This window comes from Ammospiza nelsoni, chromosome 8 (assembly GCF_027579445.1).
Source record: "Ammospiza nelsoni isolate bAmmNel1 chromosome 8, bAmmNel1.pri, whole genome shotgun sequence".
NCBI lineage: Eukaryota > Metazoa > Chordata > Aves > Passeriformes > Passerellidae > Ammospiza > Ammospiza nelsoni.
Genome location: NC_080640.1, coordinates 8811405 through 8825845, shown reverse-complemented (window position 1 = coordinate 8825845; position 14441 = coordinate 8811405). Strand labels below are relative to the sequence as shown.

General features: G+C 42.5%; 1 protein-coding gene across 11 annotated transcripts in view; it reads left to right on the top strand.

Annotated features, from left to right (window-relative positions):
• Window positions 1-14441, top strand: part of TCF7L2 (transcription factor 7 like 2) — a 170119-nt gene that overhangs the window by 133007 nt on the left and 22671 nt on the right. For 9 of the 11 annotated variants that reach the window (XM_059476593.1, XM_059476592.1, XM_059476589.1 and 6 more), the window contains exons 5-6: window positions 10834-10966; window positions 13069-13171. In XM_059476593.1, the coding sequence (XP_059332576.1) occupies window positions 10834-10966; window positions 13069-13171 (236 nt within the window). The remainder of the gene's footprint in view (window positions 1-10833; window positions 10967-13068; window positions 13172-14441) is intronic. The other 2 variants (XM_059476599.1, XM_059476597.1) reach the window with 1 other exon arrangement.

Sequence of the window (14441 nt, the reverse complement as noted above, 5' to 3'; positions counted from 1 at the left end):
CTCGTCTGCAGCAGCATCTGTCCCACATGGCGATCGGTGCCCGTGCGTGCAGCTTCCGTCAGTGTTGACAAATTTGCTTAGAAAGTGAGGAGGGGAACAATGCAGCCCACTTTTCCAAATTGTTTCCCTTTAAACCATCCTTTTTGGCTTTTTACCTTGTTGCAGAGTAACTACTTTACAACTTTGGGGGAAAGGATGAAAAGGAGATGGGAGATTGACTCTTGGCAAACTCGAATGCCCGTGATAGTCAGCTCAGATTTAGGAAGTGGGCATCTTGTAGTGCTCGTAGGCAAAAGCAAAGCACAGGGCAGAAGGCTTTACCCTTGCTCAGTTCAGCAATGCTCTCAGGTGCCCCTGTTAATTCTCATTTAGGAGCAGCTTGGGAAAATACAGTAACCAGGGCACCTTATCTCAAAGTTCCTCTTGCATCCCTGTTGCAGTAGGTCAGTGTTTTACAGAAATATTAAATACTAAAGGAAAAGGGAGGAGGGGGAGAGAACAGAGCTAATGGTAAAGGTCTGCCAAATGTCACCTCAGTGTTACAATGACAAGAAAATACACTTTCCTTACAGCTCTCCCCCTAAGAAATTTGTTTTGAGGGATTTGACAATCTTGCAGATAAAGTGACTGCTTGCTACACTTAACTGATCATGCTCCCTCACGGCCGGCCGGCGTTTCCTCGCTGCTCTTAGTAATACCTGCGCAACCTGGCTTGGAGTAGCATTGTCATTGATTTCCAAAGTAACTGCTTTTTAGCTCTTGTGAACAGACATACCTGCGTGGGGGGGGGCGGGGGGGGGGGAGAAAGTCTTTTCCCCACTCCCTGGAAGGATGATGGTAAAGTGCTATATTGGAAAAGACAGGAGGCTTCTCTAAATTTTGATAACTGCAGCCGACAATTTAGAAATAAGACACTTCTCACAGCCAACATGACAGTGGATTTTGAGCATTCAGAAAACACCAGGCCAAAAAACTGGAGACATCTTGATCTTTTAAGACAGCTTTTCCAGTACTTTAAGTGAAGGGGGGGAGCGGGGAAAGAAAAAGAGAGAGAAAAGCTGCAAGGAAAATAATACAAAGCCAGCACAATTGGCATCTAGACAGTAAAGAAAAAAAGTTTTTGAGGTTAACAGAAGGAAAGACAAAGCTGTTATGTACCCGAGGGATGCAATTTTAGTGGGAATGGAAGATTTGAGTGGTAAAGGAGGAGCGCTTGCCTCTGGGTTCTCTCTCTTCCAGCAGTTCGGCTGCTGGCATCTCAATTTGAATTGCTGGGTGAGTAGCACTTTCTGCGTGCGCGCTTTCCGTCTTGACCATTGAACTTCTGATGTGACTTCTCTCCCTCTCCTCCTCTCTCCCTCTCCTTCCCTTTCTTCCTGTGTGGAATCCAAAAAAAAAAATGGGGAGGGGGGGAGAGCGTGAGAAACCAAGCAAGCATCTCCAGCTGTGACCTTTGTTAGCTACATTGTTTTTATTTATTTATTTTATGGTAATCGCCTTTTCTAGTAGGGGTAAGTGCGACTTTTCGATGCCGCTGAATTTGGCAGCGGTGGCGAGGAGCGCGCGGCAGAGCCGCTGTCGCGACACAATGGTGCAGCAGCGGGACAGTTGTTGCACTCCTCCTCTGCGCCCTTCCCTCCGCCCGGGTTTGGGGTTTGCTTGGGGGGGCGGGAGGGGGGGAAATGGGATTTTCTTTTTTCCTGGTGCATCCAGGGTGGGATCGGGGTGTGTTGGCAGGGCGGCGTTTCGGAGCCCGGTGTGCAGCAGGTTTCGGGGGCTGATTCCTGGCTGCTGAACAATGGTTACCAGCGAGGGAGAAGTGTGAGCGCGTGTAGGGCTGTGTTACATCTGCAGTCAGGCACTCACACGGTGACCATGACATCACTAGCTTTTCTTCTCTTTTTTTCCTTTGGGGCGGAGGGGGCCACTTCAAAGCTTTCTTCAGTTCAGTACGATATTTCCTAAACTCTGAAACCATGAAGGTAAAAATGTTTGGGTTTTGGGGTTTTTTTTCTTAAAGGAAGAAAAGTTGGTTTGTAGCAGGGCACATATGTTACAGTTAAGGGGGTTTGGAGATGGAATGGTTTAACTCTTGTCATACACGAAACGAGATTTTTTGTTTTAATTATTAAAAATGCTACATAGTACTATTTATTGGGTGCTTTTGATCCTGTGTTTGGTTGACAGTTAAATTTTCTGAGTTCTTCAGAAAGCTCATCTGTAGTGTGAAAGGGGAAAATTTTAGGGACACTGCATAAGAATTATTTTACCCAGGGATAAAGGAGTATGAAAAATCAGACTGAACGCTGATAAATATGAGTTAGCACATGTTTTAATACAGTGCTTCTGTGTTTGCTTTCAGAAGTCCACGAGACTTTGTTTCTCCTATTATTATAATTATAAATTGCAGAAAGTAAAGCTACCCCTCAGCCTGTTTTATGTATTACCCTTACTTGCACACAGAAAATAGAAACTTACTGATGAATTCTACAATGCATCAGATTTTCACTGTTGGTTTTGTGGAAGTCTTGAGTTTCTGCTGTTTCCTTTTCTAACTCTGCCAGACTTGCTTACAGAGTCACTTTATCCAGGAGGAGGATTTCTATCATTTCAGTACTCTGTGGTACTGAAATGATAGAAATAAGCCTGATGATAGAAGTAAGCCTGATTAGCTTACTTGATTTATTTGCCTTTTCTTATATAAAACAAGGGATAAAATTCTGTAGAATTTGTATAAAATTATTTAATCTAAATAGACAGTTATTTAGATGTTTTTGCTTTCACTGCGTGTTGTTGTATATGCAGGTTTTACAAGACTGGTGGTGAGATCTCACAAACATTATATCTTTAGAGGAATTTTTTTTTTACTGGGGCTTGGGGCAAAAGGCCTGACAGCACTGTGTATACGTGCCTGTTACTTTTCTTCTGAAATACTTTCAAGGTGTTTCAGGTCTGATGTGCATTTAACATAATGTTTTTACGGAAATTTTTTGAATTTATGCAAGAAATAATTGGTCTGGATTTACTTAATTGCATCAGTTAATTGTGCAGCATGTAATGTTTTTAGCATATAAAAAATGAAAAGTTTTTAGAGCCTTGTTATTTGTTAAGGAATTTAATATGCATTTGCTACATATATTGCATATCGGTGTTGAGCACAGTCTGCTGTGAATGCTGCATTTTAAAAAGCTGTACTGAAAACTTGCCATCATATCTTAAGGCATGTATGTGCATGGTAGGTTTTAAATAATGCTGTTATTACTGAAATTACCAAATACAAGAAGGCATAGGTGTACATGCTAATTTTTATTAATTTCTTGCAGTTTTTTGACGGCCTCGCATTTAAGTTCTTGCTATAGACAGAAATCACAGATGCCCTAATAAAAATCAGGAGCTCTTTTGCCTACAAAACAGTATATATGCCTGCCTAGTGCTGAAATAAGTGGTTTATAAGCAAGAATTAAAGCTGTTTATAATGAGGCATTTCAGAGACTGTTGGACAGTAAATCAAATTGCTTGACTAGGTATTCACATAAAAACATAGAAGAAGGTCTGTCGGGGCAATTATATGCACTATTTTGCTTATATTTGCTTTTTTGTCTGCTTCTCATCTTCTCTTAATTTTTGTGCTTGTATTATTGCTCTGTGCCTCTCCCCTTCCTACCTTATTTGTGTTCAGGACCATTTCCCAAAGACCTGCTTTGGTTTCACCCATCTCTATGCTTAGTGGTTGTGCATCCAGCACACCTTGTACTGGTATGGTTTAGCAAAAAGGTGTTTTTCAGTTTTAATGTAATATATATCAAGTGTTTTTGCTTTTTTGCCTTGTTAGAATGAATGAAGGCTTGCCTGCTCTGCAGAGATGGTATCTGTCTAGTAATTAAAATTACCTAAAGTCTGCAGAGAAAACACCGAGTATTTGTCACATTGGGGAAGAAACTGCCTCTCCTTTTGCAATGGAAGAAATAAATATGGGTGCTTTTTTACCTGAAACTTGAAGAGACTGAGCACTACCCTGTCCTATTGGTATGGAAAAGTCCACCTGTTGATCAAATAATCTGTAATGTTGATCCTCAGTGTAAGGCTTGCCTGGATGCATGCAGGCCACAGTTCTGGGCTATAGATGATGTAACTGCTGTGTGAATTCATGTGCTGAGGTGAGGCAGAGCAGGCGAGCAGAGTGCTTTCTCTTTATCAGTGAAGCCTTAAGAGAATAGGTAAGGTAAAATCTATCTGCTGTAAATGTAATCCCAGTGTTGCTGAAGGATCTCAAATTATAGACTTGTGTAGCAGGTGCTTGTTTGGTTCTGACCTGACATTGGAGTAACACCACATTGTCCAAGACTACAGCACTTAACTTGTATTTAAAACCCCAAGTTTCTTTCTTCTGCTAAAAAAAAAATATATAAAAACCCCACTCCAAGTACCATAGGAATAAACTTACAGCCCACAACAGCTTTGAAAGCAGAATGTGAGCACACTTAATAATGTTTTACTACTAGTGTGTTTTATCCTCCCGCGTCGGAACTAACAGGCGGTAATTAGATAGCTAAACCCCAGTCCTTCCCCTTGTACACTAGAGGATTTGGCGTATGCTAATTGTCACCAGATCATTTCACATAATTGCCTTTCGGCGAAATTAAGTGGAAATTTCCTGAACATCTTAAATCCTCATTTCCCCACCCCCTCCCCTCAGTACCTTTGCACCCTGACAGGAAGGATGTGGAAAAATGTCAAGCACGGTGGCTTAGCTCTCCAATATTCAGGGGACACTTCATCTGAATTAAAGGGGGGGAAAAAACCCAAAATTATTCTTTTCATGAATGAATTGCTGGACACTTAAAAGCAGGAAGCTGATTTTGTTGTTTTGTCTGAGAGACTGCTAATAGACCACGGGGTTTTATTGAAAGCCAGCAGTTCTTGCAGGAGCAGGTAGGCACTCAGTGGCCTGGGAAATGGTGAGGGGGGGAAGGGGAAGAAACAGAAGGCTGCTAAAGTGTGTTTGTTTGTGTATCCCCATTTTTTAAAATTTAATTTAATTTTATTTTTATACTAAGGGTAGGACAGAGGGGGTTGTTGCAGGGGTTTCGGGGTCATTTTTTAAGGCTCTGCCTGGGGAGGGCATTGTCCCAGCACATGGTTGTCAGTGCTCCTGTCATCATTTGTGTGAAAGAAGAAAATGAGCCTTTTTCTAGCAGGGTGAGTTGTGATTATCAATGGAGGCCTTGTCTCCTGCTACAATGGGCAGTTAGCTTAGGGCAGGACCTTAGGCAGGAATCAGCTACATTAAACTGAGAAAGGGCTCAGGCCACTGTATCAGCCATAAAGGAGCAAAGGGAAGTAGTTTTCAGGAATGCTTAGTCAGGTGTGAAAGCATCCTTAAAAAAAATAAACTGTGACTTCACTAGCTGTGCAGGGCTGGGTGAAATTAAATCTTTGATATTTTTCAGGAAATGCTTCATCACTCGTGTTGAATTTTTATGCTTGGGGAGGGGATGAGTACCAAGTTACATATAGCTGGTGGGTTTGGTTGGCTTTAGCTTCTCAGTTAACCCAAATGGTGTGCATTTTCCTTGGTGTAGTTTGGGGTGCCACCCAGAGTGGCTCCTGATGTGGGTGATCCCCAGACCTGCAGTGGTGCTTACAGATGTTCTGCTTTGGGTGGTGGTGACTCTGCTGGAAATGGAAAAACATTTCAATATTTGCAGCGATATTTTGGGATTTGCCTTTACTTGCAACTTAATTTCCTGGTTTGTGTGGGGTGTCAGGGTGGTGAGGGGGTGTAAGGATGTCATTCCTAGGCAGAATCAGGGAGAGATCGACCTTTAGAAAAAAAGAAACGCCTTTTATGAGTATCTTTGGAACTGCAGAGCAGTTCAGGAGCATCTGTTAGCATTTCACTGGCCACAGGTCAGCAAAACTGCAATAGCATTATCTGGAAAATACAGAGAAACACATATTTTTAAATGTGAACTGGTATTGAATGGTACTCCTTGCTAAGCCCAGGGAGCAACTCCAAGAGGGCCTTCTAATTCAAGACCACTGTCGACCTGCATCCACCCTGGAGGAGGGGAAAAGGCTGACAAACCCTCTTCTGTGCTGCTTTTGTTTTATTGTATTGTACTGGCTCATAAAAGCACTTTCAGGGCCCATCTTTCTTCAGCAGAAAAGGAGAGCAGTGGGGAAGAGGAGGACATGGCAAAAAGACAGGCGGAGCTCTAGCTCCATTTGTTTTCAGTGTCTCTTGATTAGTAGGTTTTGAGGAGGATGGAGAGCTCTCATTCCTCTGATCGTGGAGGAAGGGGCCGGGGCTCTGGGCTCTGGGCTCTGGGCTCTGGGCTCTGGGCTCTGGGTGTGAGCACCTGCTCAGTCCCTCCCGCTGGTGGGTGGTTGAGGGGTGCCCGGTGGGCTGCAGCACCTCCCAGGGCTTGAAGGACGTTTCAAAGGGCACCAGGTCAGGGAAAGGGCTGCAGCTGCATGGGCTGTGCTGGCAGCTGCTGGGGTTTGAGGCTGGGTTGGTGCAGGAGCCTCCCCCTGCCCTCGGGATGCACTGGGAAGGAGTCAGGGGCCGGAGGCTTTGGCCGCTGCCATGCTGACATGGCATGATGGCTTGTTTTCAGCCTGGGTGGCTTTTGTGCAGACGTGCCTTTACTAACCCCACATTATTCTGGTGAGGACATCCTCTGGTGTCTCTGTCATGGTTTTTTTTCTGACTTGGAGTTGATATGACACTGTGGTTTTATTGCCAAAGCCAAACAAGCCATGAATTTGCAAGCAGAAATTGCAGTCGTAAACTCTTCCTGTTTAGAGGTTGTTTTCTCTTTGTGTGCTCAACAATACAATGTTTCATCTTACACAAGTCCTATGTTGCTTTCAGAGACTTAGGAACTATTGATTTATGCAGCATGTATTAACTTCTTCAATAAATGGGGAGTATTCATCAGTGGGGTGTATTAAATTGGGCTGTATACGCATAGAAGCATCTTTCATCCTGTTAATGAAATGTCCTTACCATGCAACAAAGACTAATACACAGCAATTTATACACACAATCCCCTGCAGTTTAAATCTGAAGTTCAGATAGGTTTTTTTGTTCCCTAAAGGCACCTATCAGAACTTAGTTTAAATGGATCTCAGTACTCCTTTCAAACATTTATCAGTCCAAAATTTGTTGTGGTTTTGGTGCGGGAATTTTTTTTGTTCTAGAGCTCCATTATTGTTTAAACTGATCTGTGTTTAAGCACTCCCAGAAGCATTTCAAATTCATATAGAGAGGTTTAGTAGTAGAGCCCCTGTGGGGACAATTTCTTCTGGTTGCTTCAGGCAGCAGTTACCAAGAAAAGCAAACTTCTCTTGTCTTTTTGCAATTCTTTACCATGCCCTCTAAGCTACCATATGAGACCTCAGCTTTCAATGGACAGGGGTGATTTATCAGCAGAGGGCTTGGTACTTCTTAGGTGCTGGGATTTCTCTCTAGAAATCTCCACTTGTTCCAGTCCTGTCAGCACATGCCCTGATGCTGATCTGTGTGTACCAGTGCAGCTCCCTTCCCATGCCTGACAGAGCCATACATGGAGCTCTTCAGCTTGCCAGAGAAACGCCTGCATCTCACAACGGCCCTTAGCTTAAAACGGCCCTTGATAAAGTGCTCACAAATGTATATTGGAGAATATTGCCTTTTGCAGGGGGATGTCTAAAGTCATCTAATCCGTGTCTCCTATTGATGGTTTCTGTGGTTTACCTTTCATTGCCAGTGGATGGGGTTAGGACCACACTTGTAACTCAGGCAGAGCTCCCATTGGCTTCAAAGGAAGATGCATCTGCAGGATTAATCCTGCTCTTTCCCAGATTGTCCTTTATTTTTATTTTCCAAGGAAGCTTAGTTAACTTCAGGAACGGTACTTTTAAAGAGCAGCTTGTTTAGCATATTATGCATGTTTAGCTTGGCTTGCAAATTGTGTGTGCTGTTCTGAGGGGAGTTATGGTCCCTTTCCCCAGTGTGTGCCAAACAGTGCAAAACGTAATGGAAACCTGTCCCTGGGTAGTGGTACAGATGCAGACTGACTCGCTGGGAAGTGGATCACACTCCTCTGTCCCGGTTTTTGAGCATCTATATGATAGTTTCTCCCTTTCCCCTGGCACATTCTCCCCCCACCTCTGCCCCAGCGTCATCAGTGTCAAAAGAGTATCCTACCCTTACACCTTTATATGAGTGGTCCATTTGAGTGCATGGTAGTAACCCGAACAAAAATTACTTACCAGGGGAAAAATTTGCAGACCTAAGGTTCAAGCTCTTAATTGCTGATTTTTATTTGCTTTACTTTTGCTTTTTATTTGTGTCTGAAACATGTTAAGTGAAATACATCATAATTTAGCAGTTGTTCTGTTTTGTGGAGATATTGTGGGCGGTCTTGGTATATCAAAGCAAGGAATGGCGGTTTCCCACAGTTGACATGTAACCCCCTATGGTACATCTGGCTTTGGTGATGGAGCCATGTCAGTCCAGCTTTCCTCTCATGTGTTGTTTCTTGTTTCTCGGCTTAAGTCTGACCCTCTAATGTTACTCTACATATTTTTTTAGCTAACCAGCTCCAGTTTCTGTGAAAATAAGCTCTCTGTGGAAGACAGCACTTAATGTCTGTCAGGGTCTGGGTGAGGTTTACCATGATGTGCAGATAGATAGAGCTGGGGGAGCACAAAGCTACAGCCTGTATTAACTTCTTCAATAAATGGGGCCACATTGTGGGTCACCTAACAGCAGGAGTTCACACAATTCTTGGCCAGAAAAAGTAGCTCTTATTGGAAATGATCATTTTTGTGAACCTCATCAACTGGTCATTTGGCTTGTAATGTCATGTGTTGTTGGGTAGATGCCTGCTACTTTGTATGGTGTGAAATATAATTTGTTAGGTGAAACCCTTACCAAAGGCTTCAGTTACTTTAGACTGCTTGGGCTGGTTCACTTGAAAGAGAACAGATTTTGGGTTAGAGCATCTCCTTTGGCTCCTCCTAATGTGAAACCATTACAGATCCATGTGGCCAAAAGTTGTCCTTGGCTGTTCAGCTGGCAGATGTGACCCACAACCCAGCCAGCACAAGCTGCTGTTAATCATAGCATTGGCTGTTGTGACCACGTTCTTCTCTGCATGGTGGCCACTTGACAGTGGAATCCCCTGTGCCAAGCGCTTGGTGGTGGAGAGGAATCATCCCATGTAAGGGTGGCACAAAGAGATGAACATGGTGAAGAACACAGGAGAAGTTGTGGGAGGCACAAGTACAGCCCTTGTCTGGCTTCTTTTGGATGCACACTTTTTCCTGCAGTTATCAAAGCAGTGAGCCCAAATAGCCACTTATGGCAGGGACTGGGGCTGGGGGAGCCAAAGGGGCTTCATTTGGCCAAAGCATGGTGGAGGAACTTCTTGTTCATTCAGGGAAGACAGATGTTTCTTTTCCTCCTTGCTCCCAGTTTGTCTTCCCTCTTCCTTCCCCACAGTCTAGCAGCTCATTCCCAAAGAATAACTGAATTATTTTTGAAATGCTTTCAAGGGAAGCTCAGAGCATTGGAAGCCGGATCAGATAACAGCAATAGCTTGTCTAAGGTGGCACGCTGAGGGTGTGTGTGTGTGTTTGGGGGTGCTGGGGAGGGAGCAGGAGAGTGCTGGCAGACCCTGAACAGCAGCGGCGCTATCGTGGCCACCATGGTATCACTACTTTATTTTAATGTGATTCCTTTTACTTGATGTTAATGCAAGTTGTTCCTTACTTAAAGTAATAAAAGGAAATGAAGACACATTCTAAAATGAAACCTGACTCTAATCCATTCATCATCTAATACCAGCCTCTTTATCTTTGCTGGTACCTAATCTGGTTAAATGTCCCTGTTGTAGGATTTTAGTGAAAATCCTCTATGGGGAATAGGGTTTTTTGCAATTGGATTACTCACAGTAAATGGTCCAGCGGTTCAGCTGGTTCAGCTTAATTTTTTCTTTGTGATCTTGTAAGGGTAAGTTACAGTTCAGCCTGCCTTTTTCTTTCATTCATTCACTCCTTTTAATTTTTTTTTTTAAATTGTTGTTGAGAAAAATATTTTTTTTCCCCAGAGCTAGGAATGTGATGGGGAAAACCTCATGATATCTACGTGATTATTCCCCCTACAAGAGTGTTAATTTCAATGGCTTTATCTGGGGGGTTTTGCCATTATTTATATAGCTGAATATTTTAGTAGCCTAATTAATCAGTATCCAGTTTCCATTTATTAGCGCTCTCTGATGAATTGATAATTAATCAGCTCTTCTAAAATATATATATAAAATATGCAGGTGATCGCTTGTCAGCTTAATGCTTGCTGATGAAGGGAATACTCCAGCACTACAAAGGCTTTTTATCTGGAGTATTTGCAATGAGCAGTAAAATGCAGAACTGAGAGTGAGGACAGGAAGGGGAGAGGAAAAGACCTACAGGTCATTGAGCATTTGGGTCTCTTGCTAATTAAATGGGGGACTCTCTCAGCCCCTCACTGAGGAGTCTGCCTGCATCTTAAAGGTGAAGCACAAGATTATAAAAGAAAAAGGAAAAGTTTTAAAGAATTGCTGTTGCTCCATACAGGAGCATGACAGGTCAAAAAGATTAAAGAACCTCAACAGCAGGGAAAGTGTGTGAGGAGGTTTTAAGCAAGAGGGTGGGAAAACTGCAAGGGTGACGCCGAGAAGGAATCTGGAAAAGTCTGAGGGTCACATTGAAATCCTGGCTACTCAGATTTTTTGTGTGTACTCATGCTGTAGTGGGGGGATGCCCAGCACTGCCCTAACAGTGTCAACCTTTTTCTCTTGACAGTCTAACAAAGTGCCAGTTGTGCAGCACCCACACCATGTACACCCTCTTACGCCGCTTATCACATACAGCAATGAGCACTTCACACCAGGAAACCCTCCTCCACACTTACCAGCTGACGTAGACCCCAAAACAGGTAGGTGGGAAGTATTTTGGGGTTGCTTTTGGGAGGGAGTGGGTGGATCTTCCCTTTTTGCGCATTAGGGGAGCGGAGTGCGGGAGAATGGATTTCCCATGCTGGAGCACCAAAGGGGGCATGTAAAATGTCAAAGCCAGACAAAATACTTTCTTTTTAAGCCAATTAGACTTCAGAAGGAAACCTACTGGGTGCATTTTCATAGAGCTTCTGCAGGGTGACACCAGAGTTGCATGTGTGGGGTCGCTTGCAGGTGTGTTTCTTTGCAAGCATGATACCCCACCTGGTAGTTCAATCTACCAGTGCTTGGTTTGCATGCACGACCCAGAGAATTAAACATGTACATTCTGTGATCTGCACTTACAGAATTGCAGCTGGAATTTTAAAGGTGGTGGGTCATGACCGGTTTCAAAATGAATCTCTTTTAATTCCCCAAATCCCATTGTTTCTGTGTCAGGAGTTCAGCCATTTTTCTTCTATAATGTTGAATTTTCATCCACTGTAACTACTTAGCTCCAGCTTTACACTTGCAATTCTTTTCCCCAATGTAAGTCTACCCAACTCTAAGTTCAGCCTGAAGGGCACTCTGCTTGAATATAGAGCACCACGTAAAATCCTGACTAGATTTATTGGTGTTACAGAGTAGAATTTACATGTTATTCTAACTTTTTAAGAGTCCCTTCTTAACCTCAGGTCCCAAAGAAGTCAAACAGTGTCAATCTTCTTTCTCCAGGCTGTGCTGAGTTCCTAGTGACAGTGGTTTTTGGTTTTGTTAATCCAAGCCCCATTTAGTTAATTGTGAAGTTCATCAGAAACAGAATTCATGTCAAAGGAATCACTCTGTGTCAGCCTTAACTTATGCAGATAATTTATCTAAACTCCAGCCCTTGAATGAGACTGTGCATTAGCTGGTTGTCACTCGATATGCTTCAACCAGGGCCCCCTTTTAATTGTGCTTAATGCTGACTTCACATGGCTTGAAAGGAATCCATCTCACCATCCCTGGGTATTGCAAGTGAATGGCATAGTCAACCTCTCATTTAAATAATGGTAGTACAGGGAATAGCTCTTAAATGGTTATCGTAAAACATATGATTAACGTCTGTAGACTGTTTGCTTTTCTTCTGTGAACATTCTTTCAAGTGTGCAAATAGCTCACTGGATGGTTAAAGCCCAGTTAATCTGTTTGGGTTTTGTAATGGAGAAAAAGCAATGTCTGCATGAAAATGTCACACAAGGAGATTTAATTTAGAGATTAAAAGCTTCCCAAGTGACTTAAAAAAATAGTTTTTAGCCCTGAATACAGTACCCCTTCTTTTTAATGCTCTCTGTTTTAATTTTGTTTCTGCTGTGTAATTGTGCCCTGGCTTGTTAATTGAAAGACCCAGCTTTGTAACCCTTACTCCTCTGAGTAATTCCTATTTGCTCTTAAGGTAAGGAGCGTTAATATTTAAGGCTTGTGTCTGGAGCTGGTTTCTGCTTTCTGAGTAGGAACTGTACCTCAATCCAGAGAGGATGGGTGGGCTCTCCATCCTCCCCTGCACACCTTCAACATCTGCCCCTGGTTTCACCAAGCATTTCCAGGGGTCCTCACCTCCACTCCTGGTTTCAGAAAAGTTTTCCTAGGTTTGCTCAAAAGGAAACATCATTTGCAATTTTAATGACTTTTAAACTTGTTCTGGAGATTGCATTGGAATAATGCCATGTTATTGAGTACCCAGTCACCACATGGATAGGGCCTGTGGTCTTTTGGCTGACTTTGAAACTAAAATAACCATGAAGCTGTTGCAGGGTCCATCTTTGTGTTGAACATTTAAGAGTATATCTAGTACAGCATCACACCAAAATCGTGTCTGAGACTGCTGAATTCTGAATAACAAAAATAATTATCTCTGACTGGAGAGGTGACTGAGAGAGTGAATAACATTTTTTCTTGTTTAAAAAATGAGAATGTGAAAAAGCCTTTGAAAACCCTAAGCAAAGTCACAAATACTGTAATAAAGTAAATTGACGGAAATTTAGAAACATATGTTTTTTTTTCTTTATATTTTATTTATTTCCATATTTCAATACTGATGGTGCTTTATGTTCCTCTTCTATAGGAATTCCAAGGCCTCCACATCCTCCAGATATATCTCCTTATTATCCATTATCACCAGGCACTGTAGGACAAATCCCCCATCCGCTAGGATGGTTAGTACCACAGTAAGGAGTTCCATTTTTTTAATTTCTTTTTTCTTTTTCTGATGTGTAAAATTTATGTAAAAATATATGTGTGTGTGTATGTATGCATGTGCATTGGGATAAGTTTGTTTGACAACTGCCACTTCACTGAGTGTTATGAATTTACCCACCTCATGAAGGTTAATTAAAATATATGCCAGGTCATGTGGTCATAAACAAAATCTGAGCAGTTGGACACAGCTTTGCATGTCATCCTAACCAGCTGACAGCTCATGAAGCATGAATTTTGAAATCCTTCTGCAGAAATGTCCTTTTCTTGTTACTGCCCTTACATTGCACCATATGAATTTTTCTCAGATTTGGTTTTCTTGGGGCTCGGGGTGGTTCTCACAGATCCTTTGTTTTCTTTTTTTACTAGGCCCATCCTCACTACAAATTTGCAATTTTAAGTTTCATTTGCCTTGTCTTTTGAAAACTCTTTTGTTTTACTTATGAAACAGTAGAGCTTTACATCAGCCATGAGCAGCATTCCTAGTTGAGATGTGGCTGGGCAGTTGGCAATTGGCATCTAAGGAATGGAATTTTAAGTAAAAGGAATTAGTTTACTTTAAAACTGGTTAAGAAAAAAGAAATGGAAAATTTGGGATTTGGATTCATTTTCAACTCCTCAGATCCCACTTGCAGAGCCTTGCTGGGTATGAGGCTCCCAGCAGTAATCAAGTCCTTATTTTCTTTTATTTCCTATGTTGCCATCTCTCAATAGGTTTATAATATACTTAAGCACTGCCTAAGCCTTTTGTGTAGTATATTTGATTTAAATGCTTATAAAATCCATTTGTATTGCTGGATGCAACAGTTCTCTGCATTATAAATCAAGACTTCACCCTGTTTTTCTCACATAACAGGCCTCCTCTGTTTTGGGGTGATCATATTTTTTATAGAAATGAATTGCCCAAAGTTCAAAATAGTTTGCTCCTGCTTGAGGTTGTTTCTCCAGCTGTGCTAAAAATACTTCTTCACAATTTCTTCCATGAGGAACTGGACTTGATACCCCAAAGGGAAAGCAGGACAGGGCAGGAGGTCACTGCATATCCCCAGGTCTTGGGCAAGACCTGGTGGTGGCCATCAGGGCCCTTGCAGTGGTGGCATCAGAGGCCTTGGAGACCTTTCTCAGATACAGAAGTGTTGATGCAGGAGAGATGGAGCTTCTGGCCATTTTGCAGGCTGCCCTTCCTTGTGGGTGGTCATGCAGCTATTTTGGATAGAGGTTCCCCCATACTGAAGGTGAAGC